The sequence below is a fragment of the Onychostoma macrolepis genome, chromosome 17 (genome assembly GCF_012432095.1).
Source record: "Onychostoma macrolepis isolate SWU-2019 chromosome 17, ASM1243209v1, whole genome shotgun sequence".
NCBI classification, from domain to species: domain Eukaryota; kingdom Metazoa; phylum Chordata; class Actinopteri; order Cypriniformes; family Cyprinidae; genus Onychostoma; species Onychostoma macrolepis.
The window spans coordinates 12125607-12140233 of record NC_081171.1 but is presented as its reverse complement, the minus strand read 5'-3'; the positions used below and the strand labels follow the sequence as shown (position 1 = coordinate 12140233).

Genomic DNA, 14627 nt, shown 5'->3' with positions numbered 1-14627 from the left:
ACACGTAACAGGCAAATATAAGTGCAGTCACAGGTATTTACTGCAAAAACTGACCATAAACAAGCAGTATAAAAGCATTACAAACAAGTCGTGTTGCATTCCAAGTCTTCTGAAGCCATACAAAGTCTTTATGCGAAGAAGAGAGCAAAACATAAGGTTTTAATCGCTGAAAATGACCCTGCTCCGTTAACGCGCTCACATCTCATTCAAAAAGATACTACCGTGTACCGTCCCGTAGCGTGACGCAATTGGTCACGAGACACACAAGAGCCAATAGCCTGTCGGAACAGCAAAACGCAATCGGTCACGAGACACACAAGAGCCAATAGCATTTCACAACCAAGGCTGACGTAAGGCTTCTTCTGGCGGCATTTTTTGAATTCGCGCACAGAGTCAGACTGCAGCACACAGGATTAACGGCGGACGGAGACGGCGATCGCGTCTATTCCTCTCACAAATCAAATGTTTTGCCTCGGAAGACTTGGAATATTAATATTTTTTGAATAAATCTTGTGTTTTATTGACAAGTGGTAGGTTTAGGGGCAGGGGTTGGGTTATGTGCTCATAAATGTGTAAATAATGTAATATAAATAAAACTGTTGTCGCTGTTTACATTGAAAAATCACACCCCAACATATGTGCAATAATGGCACTGTTATTACCCAATATATAATTTAATAATGACGATAAAATTCCCAGTATGGCGTCGGCATATTGACGCTAAGGGTTTCCTATTTAAAGCAATGGAGGACCCTGCAAGTCGAAAAATGACGCTAAGGGGTACCTTGAACGTCAAAAAGCGACGCCAAGTGGTCCTGACCAAGCTTCAATATGTGACGAGTTGCGTGTGACAATGGGTTGAAATGTATTGCTAAAACACATTACAAAGACTATGTTGTACTGAATTGACCTATCGGTAAGCCCCTCCCCTTGAATGCAGACTAGCCAATGGCAGTCGAGTATCAGTTGCACGGAGAGCGGAACTCGGACATCTTTAAGTTTCAGCGCCATAGAGAAACATCGGAAGTTCTGAAGCTTGCATCGGAAAATGGAATGCTTCAAAAATGGAAAATCGATGTGCCTGGGGAACTTGTAACACTGATTCCAGGTATCCTGAGAGGATGGGCAATATAATTGATTTTATTACATTTCCTGAATCCAAACAAAAAAGAGCAAAATGACCCTAAGTATTCAACCCCAATACAAATGAAGACAAAACATTAATTTTCTGGTTGTCATACACTCATTAAGTTACAATTTTCATCTGCTCAAGCAGAACGTTAATGTTATCTTGTGCTTCAGCAAGGTATCTCTGGCTAAAACTAGCTAACGTTAAAGTTAGTGAGTCCATGCTAACGTACAACCTAAATAGCGGACTGTTCTCGTGTCTTGTACAGTAGGTCAAAACACATAAACGAAGGTCTACATTTCAGTGCCTCTCCAGATTAAACTGGTTAAATGTACATTAATTTAATTGTACCCTGCAATACATTAACAGTGTTGATCCACGATCGTGATGACCGACCGTAATATGAGAATTCTCCCGCTTGCATTGTGAACCCTCCTTCGAGTTACCCACCGTATTTATTTTTAAATGTTTTATTTGCTAAGGGGGGCGTGGCTTACCGATAGGTCAATTGTGGAGTTAAACCGTTAAACAGTTTTTCACCAATTGACCTATCGGTAAGCCCCGCTCCCCTTAGTTACTGTTGCTCCCTCGGACAAACAAAGGGAGTTGCTCACTGTCTTTCAATGACAGCTGCAGTGTGAAAACCTTGTCCCACAATGTTTTTGCCCAATTTTGGACACAGAAAGCCACCAAATGGGAATTAAATATTCCATGGAGGTATTTATAACGTATAAAAAAAATAAATACGGTGGGTAACTTGAAGCAAGGATTTACAGATCACAATGCAAGCGGGAGAAGTCTCATATTACGGTCGGTCATCACGATCGCGGATCAACACTGTTCATGTATCGCAGGGAACGATTAAATTAATGCACATTTAATCAGTTTAATATGGAGAGCGACTGAAATGTAGACCTTCGTTTATGTGTTTTTGACCTACACTGTACAAGACGCGAGAACAGTCCGCTATTTAGGTTGTACGTTAGCATGGACTCACTAACTTTAACGTTAGCTAGTTTTAGCCAGAGATACTCGCACAACGCGAGTTGAGCGTGCTTGCCGCGCGTGCTTGCCGCGGGTCTACAATTAAATAACGAACTTGCGCGCTCAAACATGTATGGCTGTATAAATCCAATTAAACTACTAGAGGTAGCATCAGTAGCATCCATTCAGGTTGTAGCGGTATTTGACAGTTGAGAGAGACGGCCACTTTCCCGCGAGTGGGCGTGGTTTCAGTGCCGACAGCGGACACGCCCCAGCGTTTGAGAGCAGAGAGTCCTGCTTGTTTTTCAAAGATTTTGATAACTTATTTTAGTTACTTGGCGGTTCTTTTTTAAAATTCAAATTCACTTTACACGGACTTTAATTTAGACTTTTCTGAGCTAAAATATTTTCTATTGCATTTTGAAGATTTTTAAAATAATTTTTAGACAGTTAAACCTGGTGGGCAAATATGGAAGTTCAGTGCTGATGAGCTTTGTAATTTGAGTCACAATTTATTAAAGAAATAAAATAAAACAAAAAATATATAAATATATATATATTTTTTTAAATAAAAAAAATTTAATAAACAAAAAACTCAATCATTGTCTCAAAAAAAAAAGATTTGTATATATATACATATATATATGTATGTAAAGGATAATCAACGGCTAGCTGTGCATTAAACGATTTGAATGCACAACGTGGAGGCGAAGAACCAACCGACGCGCAGTGCATTCAAATCATTTAATGCACAGCTAGCCGTTGATTATCCTGTTTATGCCGTGGTCATTTCCCAGCATTCACATATTAAAGATGTTAACAATATTTGTGCGGCAATATTTGACCGGAAGGATAAAAATGAATGTTATTTTCGTCTGTATTACTATTCAACTGTAACTGTATGTTACTATGGTTACCAATGTTTATAGGAAGCGCATTAATATACAGGTGCATCTCAATAAATTAGAATTGGTGGGTTTTTGTTAAATGTGAGCCAAAATCATCACAATTAAAAGAACCAAAGACTTAAACAACTTCAGTCTGTGTGCACTGAATGTATTTAATACACGAGTTTCACAATTTGAGTTGAATTACTGAAATAAATGAACTTTTCCACGACATTCTAATTTATTGAGATGCACCTATAGAACGTGATTAAACTGACCTGGAACTACCTGTGCAGTTAAACGAATTTAATGAACACCTGCCAGCCAATCAGAATCGAGTATTCAGACAGACCATGGCATAAATATATATACACACACATAAAAATTCTAATATTCAATGATGACTATTAGTACAGATATATTGCACTCCTAAAAATCAATTCCAATCTTAAATATTTTGTCTGTGTAACATTAAAACTTGCACCACAATTGAATTAAATTTAAAATCTAACCAAATTTAACCGAAATACTTCTTACTCGTAATGGTGTGAGAATGACCCCTGCATAGGATCGGGTGCGTCCCTTACACCAGTGTATGTGAGCCTGTGTCGTTTGAGTGTGTGTGCTGCCGCTGCGTGAATGTTCTAGTTATGCTTTTTCCTGCAGCTGTTATTGGCTCTAATGAGAAAGAGCAGATTAACACTTCAAACCTGACCCTGTGTCTCTCTCTTTCTCTTTCTCACTTTACCCCCTATAGATTTCTCTCTCTTTCTCTTTGTATCTATCGCCCTCTTCATCTCTCTCTTCCTTTTTCTTTACTTCCTGCCAAAAAAAAAAAAGAATTGGCACTTACCAAGCAACAAATGGCTTTGGCAGGTAAATAAAATTACTTTCCATTTAGGCAGTAAGTCAAACTGCAAGAATGACCTTCACACATGTTAAGTCTTTTAAATAAAAACACCTAGAAAAAGAAAACATCTTTTTAATTTGCAATTTGTGCAACTCCTAAAAACTTTTATCTATGACAATCTTGTTTATATTTTTTGTTCTCCAAAACACAATTTGGAGACATAAAATAGAAGAGCTAACTAATATGCAAGGAAAACAGTTAGATATTTCTTAAATTAATATGAACTATAATATATTTACAATTAGCCTATTGTATTTCAGAACATATATTCATAAAAATAGAATACAATTAATGCAAAATTTTAATTAATGACCTGGTTGTTTCAAAACCTAGCAAGATGTCTACCTAGACAGCACTCATTGGGCATCATAGTCTATGATGCCTAAAATGCTGTCTATGTAGGCAGCTCAAAAGGTTTTTAAACCCATATTTGGTGTTATAATTCTTCATCAGCTAATCTGTTCTCAACACGTTTCTCTCTCCCTTATGTTTAGCCTTCATTTCTTCCTTCTTTCATCTCATTCTGAGCTTGTCCAGCGGGACGGTCTGATGATTAAGTTGTCAGATACAGATTCAGATGTCATTTGTCATACCGTTTTATTACTTACACCTGCATGCTTTTTGTATTTACACACACATAATCGCATAAAGTTGGCTGCTTTATTTGATCTAAATCTGATCTTAAGGACATCTTACCAATGGCTGCTTCAAAATGACATACTGTATGCTACATCAACGTACACACATAGGCACACAAATGCACCTGGATGACCATGTGCAACACTGCAAATAACAGATGTACAAGCATTAGCATGACTCTCCTTGCCACCCACTGCCCTGGCATTTCATGAACACAAATGTCAAAATGCCAGTAAGAGCTGATAATGCAGCGGTACTCTGAATCTGTGTACACTGTTATATTTTATGTCTGGCAAATATTTTGAAGTAGGATCTGGTGGAAATGAATATAAACCAGGGTTGTGCAAAATTCAGAACTGAATAATTGGCATTCCTTCAGTACTGAGTTGGAGTTTGAACTGAACAGCCACATCACAAAAAGCTGAATTGGAATTAGAATGACAGGAAGAAGAATGAAGGAAATTAATTGTTCTTCCATTCAGATCCACAAAAGTTAATTTATTAAGTATTAAATAGATCAACTAAATACACATTCATAAAAGTGCAATTTTACAACATCTATCTATCTATCTATCTATCTATCTATCTATCTATCTATCTATCTATCTATCTATCTATCTATCTATCTATCTATCTGTCTGTCTGTCTGTAAGGCCTACAAATCTACATTTTTTTTTCTTCAAAACGTTAAAACAAACCTTTGTTGAGCCAACATTCAAAGTTTATCTTGACAAGCGTTGCTTTTCTAGTTAAAAATAACAGTTGAATTTTGTTACACTTTAAATTGCAATTCTGCATTCTATTTGATACCTCAAATTAAATTATATTAAAATTCAGGAGTTGAATTTGAAAGTTAAAGTCATTAAATGCAAAAACATGAATGCCATTAAATTTAACACAACCTGATACCGTATAAAACACTCATGGCTCAGGGAGAATCTGTGAATTTTTTTCAGAATTTTTTGTGATCATTTCAGGGGAAATCTGCAGTACTGTATGTATTGTGAGCCGAAAGAATAATCATTAAGCCAAATATTTCATGAGCAAACAAACAATGATCAGGTGATGCGTAGGACATTGCGATTGATAGGTGTTCTAGCTCTGCTGAAATCTGCTTATCAGTTAATTGCAGCGCTCCCGACTCTTGGAATAATCCAATGGGAGCAAAGAAACTACAGGCCTGCGAGGAGCTCAAACTTAAGTTCTGTGTTTTCTCTTACAAACTGCAACACTGAAATTAGGGTGGAGTTTGCCTCTGGCTCTGGGATGTAGATCATCTATTTTCTCAATCCCTTTTTCTTTTTTTCTTCTCTCTTTTCCAGAGCAATCCATTCTGCCTTGCATCTGGGTTTTGTTCAAGGGCATCGCAGCACGTTGGTGCTTCACAGCCTTGTCTCCCTCCATGAGATCTGGCCTGGAATTCTTAACATCCCATGACGCCACCAAAACACAACCATTAGACCCAGAAGCCACCACAATGAAGGGCATATTGAACTGATATTTACCACATGATTTTGAATCTAAGATGATCTACTGTGTGACAGTGAGACCATACGATCCTGTGAGTGCCTGCAAGCACATCTGTGATGTTAACAGTTTGGCACTAAAGAGAGATTTTGGCAGTACATTCTTCTTTCACTGACATCCAAAATGTTTCTAAGCGTGGTCAAACACTGTTTTGGAGTGAATAACTTTCACAGGGCTGTATTTAGTAAACAGAGCGTCCAAACGGTTCCAAAAGGGCTCAAAAGTGCAATGAATCATAGTCCTGCACAGTGAGGTAACCCTGCATTCCAACCTTGTTCCACACTCATATTCCAGAATGCTGAGATAATGTTCTAATTATATGTTCTGGAAATTTTTAAGATCCCAAGGAAATCAAGACATCAGAGTTCTTGAATGCGAGTTGAGCTGCAAGCGGCCCCAATCCAGTCTATAGTCCTGTATAGGACACAACACACCCCCTATCCCTTCATCATTTCATTACAGGAGTGTTATTAAAATCCACTTAAAAGGCACGCACAGCTTTGCTCTACGGAAAGTATGCAACAGGCCAACAGGCCCCTGAAAGTCTGACCCTCAACATCTGCTTTGAATCTGGTTAAAATATACACGGCCTGTTACAATCGGTCAATGTGCTTGCCTAACGCCTTGTATACCAGGGCAGATGGACAGTTTTCTGTTTTACCGTATGTCTTATGCAGATGGCCTGATTATTCACTTTCAATAACCTTTGCTCAGGTGCAGGAGACATGTTTGAGATAGCCTTGAGTCTTCCCTCTCATGTCAAGCAACAGCTTGTCAGCAAACAATACAACACACTCACACTATGATCTGTAGCCTAGAACATTTATGTTGTCATAATGTCAGCAAGGCAAATTCATGTGTCACATGGTGAGGAACCTGTGCAAACCCTGTTGGAAAAAAAAAACTAGCTTAAACCAGTCTGGCTTACTGGACTTGGCTGGTTTAAGTTAGTCTCCCAGTCTGGTTTAGCTTAAGTGCCCAAAGCCCCCCTAAACCAGCCTGACCAGGACTAAACAAGGCCAGCTTACCAGCTCAGTCTGGTCTAATATGTTTTGTTTTTCAACAGGGAATATACTCATGTGATCAGCAACACGCATACATGCATCATCTCCAGAAACAGCAAACTTGAGTCAGAAGCTGTAGTCAAAAGCAAAAAGACGACTCATTAAACATTTACGAAGATTACACGAAGCAGTCGATAAAATAATAAATAAACAGGAAAAAAAAAAAACAGCAAAACATCTGCCAAACAGAATATCATAATCATTATCATTCACACTGACTCTGAGGAATCAGGCTTTGAGGCTGAAATATAAAGAGAGAGAATTGTGAAAGATACATAAAAAGATGGAGAAGAGAGGAAGATGAGAAGTAGATATGGGGAGTTTCTTTTTGATGACATCCTCCATCGGCTGCTCTTTGCACATAATGCTTCTGATATCACGGTGACATCACAATGATGTCACACAGCAAAATACTTAGCATCAAGCATGCCGCTCCATCAAGCACATACAACTCAAAAATATCTTACATGCATTACATTCCTGTTCTGACAGGGCACTATACTAACACAAATGAAATTCAGATTCTCTCACACAGTTCTTCTTAACTATAATATTTTAGGAGTGACCCATCAGGACAGGAACCCCAAAAAAAACAAAAACATTTTACTGTAAATATAAGACTATGACTTACAAGATTTCGTCGTTTTGGAACTCCAGAACACCATGGGAGTCTTCAAAGTCCTCTCCCCCTCCACGTGCAGTTCCCTCAATGGTTTTATATGGCAGTGACACCACCCCACGGGCACCAGATGTACGCAGGACCTTCACTTCCATGACACCCACACTCTCACTAACGTGGGAGACATGCTCTTCAAATGTGAAGATTCCAGCATGGTCATCGTCAAAGATGGTGACTGTTGCTGTGGAGGGCACACCGAGCGTTGCGATGGTCTCCACGTGATTGGCTTCAGTGGTCTCTGGCTCATCACCCTCGTGTAGCACACGGACATTGCTGAGGTGGATGAGGAAGTTCTCGTCCTCTTCAAAGATGTCATCGTCAATAATTCCAACTCGGATCTCCTTTTGCATCTCACCTGGCTTGAAAACAACAGTGCCTTCTGTGAATTCGTAATCTGAGCCGGCATTTGCGGTTCCATCTTCCGTGCGGAATTCCACAGACACTGTCTGGTTGACATCGCCTCCACGTCGGATCACATTGACCGCCACGGTTCCACAGTTTTCCAGGCACTGGTAAGAGCCAGGGTCAAAAAAGATCTTGGAAATCGGGTCATTCTCTCCAGTGTCACTGCGCACCTCATGCATGCTCACTGCTTTACGAGCTTGGTCCGCTGCATGCTTCTTCAGAATGTTTCCTGCTCCGGTCATTAAGCGGGTCGCTTGGCATCGGTAGAATGCACGGCTCTTCTGCTGCTGGCTGAGCACCTGGTAATTAGCGAGTTCAATCAACTGCTCCACCTCTTTATCAGGATGTTTCTGCTTCAGTTCCTTCAGGATCTTCGCCATTTCACGTCTTGCTTCCTCATCATCTAGATCTTTGTCCTCCAGTTCCAAAGCCAGAGTTCCATCCAAGAAGTCCACCGCGTGAGAGTTCAGCATCTTCCCGTCCATCTCGATATCCACCTTGGATGGCAGAGGACGGTCCCCCTCAGTCTCGATGATCATGCCACGGTGTTTGCCAGCTCGGTAGCGCTTGTAAACATACTTGTAAAACAGGAGGCGGCGGTCAGCGATCCAAGCAAAGACCACGCAAATTGGAAAGAAGAAAAGAGTGAGAAGACCTTCCCAAACCTGGACGATGCCTGGCGAGATAACAGCCAAAATCAGGTAGAGCCACAAGTAAGCGAAGATGCTCCAAGCGGCAGTGACGAAGAAAACACGCAGGTGTTTCACTTTGCGATGCTCTCCGTCGGGCACCACGTAGACACAGATTCCAATAATGACGAACATGTTGAAAGCTGCACTGCCGACAATGGTAGAGGGTCCAAGGTCACCAGCTTCAAAGTTATGGCCGCACACTTCAATGACCGAGAGCAGAATTTCAGGAGCTGAAGACCCCAGAGCCATGAGGGTGAGGTTGGACACAGTTTCGTTCCAGATGCGTACAGTCGTAGTGGTCGTTTCACCATTGGGTTTCTTAATGGTGATCTCCTTCTCCTGAGAGGTGATGACCTCAATGGATGCCATGAAGCGGTCAGCAACAATCGAAACTCCCAGAAACATGTATACCAGTGCCACAAAGTAAACCGTGGCCCGGGCTACCTTGTCTCCAAATGAAGGGTTTGGGGGCTCCCACACCGGAAGGATGACTCCTGGGGCACATGTAACTATCCCACCACAGCTCAAAGACTTGTTGGAAGGAGAACTATGATCCTGGCTGTGGTCTGGAGCATGTTCTGCTGTCACATGGTGGACGTTGTAGAGCAGTATCACCATGATGACTAGACACTGAAAGCTCAGAAAGAGGCGTGGGGAGGTCTCACGATGCCTCATCGTTCCTTACTCGGCGACAAACTTCTGCTATAATAGAAAGAGAAAAGGGGGATGAAGAGAAAAATAGATCAACCAACTATTGAAATGAAACCAGGACATTGATCACCAACAAGCACCGACACACGTGTTCTCAAAAACTGTTGCATTATTACGGCGTGTCTGACATTGATTCAAGGCTGACATTTTTGGAACATTTCATCAGCATTTGCTGAAAGGCACATTCCCAATATGTCAGGTAAAAAAAAAAAAACTAATTCTGGAGCATCTGGACTTGATTATCTATTTGTCAAATTTGTTTATCAATTCAATCATCAGGTTCATTTCAACAGAATGCATAAACAAGTCCAGATGCTCCCTTAAGCCTAGTGCTCAACGACATTACATTCTGCTAGTTGTTTCTCGCTATTAGTCCAGAGCAGTTGGTTCCAAAAAATAATCCAATGAAGTTCAGGTTGGGACGCTGGTGCTTGATTGCAAGCAAGCAGAGCTGACCTAAAACAATGCCTGCAAAATGCCTGCAAAATGCATCATCATACAATGGGTGGCAATCGGCCCCTGAAGCAAGAAGAAACACTTATCATGGTGCAAAACACATGCATGGACACACACCCACAGTGTCACACACACACTCATTTCTGCAGTCATCAATGAGCATAGTGCACAGAAAAAGCTTGCAGACGTTACTCACACATTCATACGAAACTAAAACCATTAAGCTTTTAATAGGCCTACATAATTATTTAATCATACGCATTTCGGTAGCTTTAACGATCGTTTAACGATCTGAAATGCAAAAGAACCGAATACAGAGCGCTTTAATTCAGCACTGCTCAAATCTCGCTCACTCTCATTCACATCTACCGCAACCCACTGCTCTCATTCAGCACCTCTACCCCATCCACTGATGAAACATCTGTTATCCCACAATGTACTCGATGCGGACACGCATCATTTCTTATGTGGGTGCTCTTATTTTTTGGATAAACGTTGGCTACGGTTGCCTTAAGGGTTTCTTTCGTGATGTGCTCATAAAGCAACCAGATCGCGTTTAATACAACTTTCACGTGCACATCAGAATCCCGTAAAACGAGGTGAAGGCGAACGGCCGGTTAAATCATCATCCGCGGGCCACTGCGGACCGCACCGCACCGGACCGGACGGGCACGAGAGCGCACCTCTGTATCAAATGGGTCACTCTCCGTAATGATTATATGAATGTGATACTCGGTGGCCCCCTATTAACCCTCGTGTAACGATATAGCCAGCATAGCTACATGCAAACACATAATATATACATATAAAGAAGGTGCTCTTACTGTAACGGTGTTCCGTGAAGTAGTCAGTCTGTGGGAAAACGGCAGCAGGAGTGTTAACGGAGACAGTGCGTGTCGGAAGCCGTCAGTAGTATCCCAGCTCGCATTAGTTTAGGTTTTTATATAGGAGATGCAAGATTAGAGACCCACGCGAGTATTATATGCACCCTCCGATTTCCATACACGCGTGTTTTTCCCCAAACAGACCCGTAGCGATCAAATATCTGATGCTTTATCAGCAAATCAGTGAGAGCTGAAATGTGCGTGCGAGTTCTTCCTCATTCTTCCCTCTCTCGGCTGGTTCAGTGTGTGTGTGACTGGGTGCGTAAGTGTGTGTGTGTGTGAGCGTGTGCGCGCGTGCCGCGGAGCCTCGCACTCTGTGAGTGGGATACGCGCTCTGCGTTCTGGAAGAGAAAGAGAGAGAGAGTGAGAGCAAGAGCATGGATTCTGCTTCAGCGTTTTTCTTTTTTCTCCTCTCCCTCTGTTGCCCTCTCTTACACACATGTATGAACGCAAACGGTCCTTTATCCGTGTTACTGATGATCAATGAATGAATTATCTGTCACTGTGACCACGTGATACAACACCAGTTTCATTTGTAGTGGTGTAATACATCACACACTCGACATCCCATTCATTTTCTATAGGCCTACTGTACCGGCTGTATAAACCACACCATTCCATGATGAACGGGTTTGTCTGTGCTAGTAAAGCGGGAAATCCCACTCATTCCGCGAATCAGTTATTTAGGTTCAGCACGTTTAATTTACATTCTGTTTTTTATATTCTTCCGCTAAATTAAAATAACTTTTCGCACAATTAATTCGAAACAAATATCTCAAATAATTAACAAAAAGGCGTCCGAAAGAGATGATACTCAGTTCAAAAGGTCATTGATTTGTGGACTTGCTCACTGAATGATCCGACTCAAAAAAAAAAAAAAAAAAAAAACGGTTCGTAAAATCGGACATCACTCCCGAATGGATATTTAAAAAAATTATATATGTGAACTTCAGAATTTAAATCTGTGTGTGTAGCCTATGTACGTATAGCCTATATATATATATATAAATATATATAAATAGGCTATACATACACACATAGCCTGCATACATACATACATACACACACACACACACACACACACACACACACAGAGACACACGAACAAATGAATAGATAAATAGTGTGAAATTCTGAAGTTCACATGCATGCGCGCACACACTTTAATCTCTAATTTACATCTTAATTGCATCATTTCATTAAAACCTAAGCAGATTTCTTTGATCTTCACCCTTTTCTAAACGCAACCCCCTAGCTTTCTCTTTAAATTATTCCATGTGCAACATGACTTTTTTCTAAGATGCTGATAGTCACACATGTATCAAGATGATTCATTTGATATATATATATATATATATATATATATATATATATATAGGCCTATTTTATTATTATTATGTTGTTGTTGTTTTTTAAATAAATATTACTGCACATGATCTAGAAACAAAATGGCAGGTCATTACATATCTGCATCAAAAAAGGAGAGCATTTTACAGTAATCTGTCCCTTGCTCGCCTACTGCCTATACCTACTTTTTTGGGTTGGCTGCAATAATACATTATGTCAACAGAGGCGCCATAGAGGCATGAAGCTCTGGATTACAGCACAGGTGAGTATTCACCTCTGATGGTCTTTAGTGAATTGCTAATCTCTTTTTCTGTTAGATCATTGTATAGGATAAGCAAGCCTTCAGTTCAGAGTCAAATAAAACACAAGAATACATGGAATTAAACCAAACATTCAAAACAAAACAAAACAAAAACATTGTTTACACCAACTGAGTGAAAACATGCATTTTACCTCAACTGATTTTTACTCTGTGGAATCAGACAGGTGTGGCAAATAATGCCAGACTTGTGCAAATATTTGCTCGGGCTCTTTTGTTTGAAACAATTTGTTTCATTCATCTGCATTTGGCTCAGATGTGTGTTTTTTAAAAGGCCACATCTGACGCCCAGAGGAGCTCAGTGACAGTGATGCAACCTAAACTACTGAACACCACTGCCACACACACAAAAAGTTACGTCCTTGCAGCTCCTCAGACACCACTGTGGTCAGAGTAGAGGACGCTGAGCTTTGCCACTAATGTAAAAATAAAGTTACAGTAGTTGTTTTTCCCCTCAATAAATCTAAAGGTGAGTTTAAAAAGAAGCAGCAGCTGTTTTGGCTTTGCTCAGGTGCGGTACAGCGTGGCCTAGTTCTTGTTCATTTTGGCCAGAGGGAGATGTCTCTCTCTTTCTCTCCTTCCCTCTCACTGCTTCTCTACTCATCCCTCATTGCCCTCTCAGTCTCTCTCATTCTCTAGTATTGATCCAGCAGTTTACAGCCAGTTGAAGCAAACCTGATGTGTAAAGAGGCAAGTTTAAACTACCATTATCTTTTTCACACACACAAATAGACGTAATAGTTTTCATACAAAGACAGTGATATTTACAGTAACCAACCTTCACACAAACCTGTAGACATGACTATATCTAGAGTCAAACATGATTTATGAGCTATTCAAATAGTACAGAGCGCTTCAAATGTTTTTGTCACTATATCTCTGAAGACATTTTCACAAACTTGACCAGTACTATATTTGTTCCATTGGTTTCCATTCAGACACATGCAAATGCATGAGATCAGAAACGCAATGCAAATTTTATAGAGTTCAGGTTTAGTGAACTCTGATCTGCGGATTCGTATCGCGTGAAGACATATGACTAATAGAAAATCAATAAGTCATGCCATGATCTCGTAGCAGAATTAAAACTCAAATTTTAAAGCTGCAGGGTTGCGGCGTTGCATTAAAGTTGAGTAATATATCATAGTTCGGATCTGTTATGATCTGCTGTATGCTGAATTTATGCTTTTCAAAAAGATGTAGTTTCCATAGAGATTTCTACTGCTCAAAGTCTAGTGTGTCCATCAGTATATAGCTAAGCCAAAGACACAAATCAATGAAGCTAGTATTTTCTGAGACAAATGAACTCAGAATCTAACATTATATAATCTGCTAATTCTGTAATTGTATAATTCTGTTTTAGGCCCCACAGGGAACTTTGCAAAAATGAAAGCTTACTCATACTGAACAAAGGGTGAAAAGGCCAACCGCTGAATATAATTACAGTTACTGAGTAACATTTTGTTGACAAACTGAAAAATGCATTATAACAAAGATTCTGTCAGAATGCAGAGCTATTTCTCATTCATACACTATTAGTCATATGATGAGGCCATATTCTTTGATAACAGTACTCTAATCTGTGATAGACTCAGTGCAATTAAACAGGGAGGGGGTGCTCTCATCTCTTAACATGACAGAAATATTTCCTGTCTCTCTGATAACATTTGATAACTTAAGCACGCTCTTCCTGTCAGCCAAGTCTCATAACTCTCAGCTGTCCTCTTCACTCTCCCACCTTTTCCACTCAGCAGTTTCATCTCACTCAGACCTAATGTGACACAAAACCTGTTTGTCTTCTGCGCTGTTGGTGACATGCTGACAGTGAATATGTTCTCTGTGTGTGTACATATGCGTTTTGTCTTCTTTATGGATGAAAAAAACCTGTATACATCTCTATGTCTGAGCAGCGTTTGATATTTACACTTATGTAAATATGCTATACTGACACACCGAAGCATTACCAAACCAAAAACATATATTCAATTACATTA

The 14627-nt window shown here is 40.2% G+C and overlaps 1 protein-coding gene across 5 annotated transcripts in view; it reads right to left on the bottom strand.

Annotated features, from left to right (window-relative positions):
* The window catches only part of slc8a1b (solute carrier family 8 member 1b), a 105324-nt gene that overhangs the window by 75002 nt on the left and 15695 nt on the right, over positions 1-14627 (bottom strand). For 2 of the 5 annotated variants that reach the window (XM_058749211.1, XM_058749206.1), the window contains exons 1-2: positions 10908-11296; positions 7772-9618 (exon numbers count right to left, since the gene is read on the bottom strand). In XM_058749211.1, the coding sequence (XP_058605194.1) occupies positions 7772-9591 (1820 nt within the window). In that variant the 5' untranslated portion in view covers positions 9592-9618; positions 10908-11296. Of the gene's footprint in view, positions 1-7771; positions 9619-10907; positions 11297-14627 lie in introns of those variants that run through there. The other 3 variants (XM_058749207.1, XM_058749209.1, XM_058749210.1) reach the window with 3 other exon arrangements.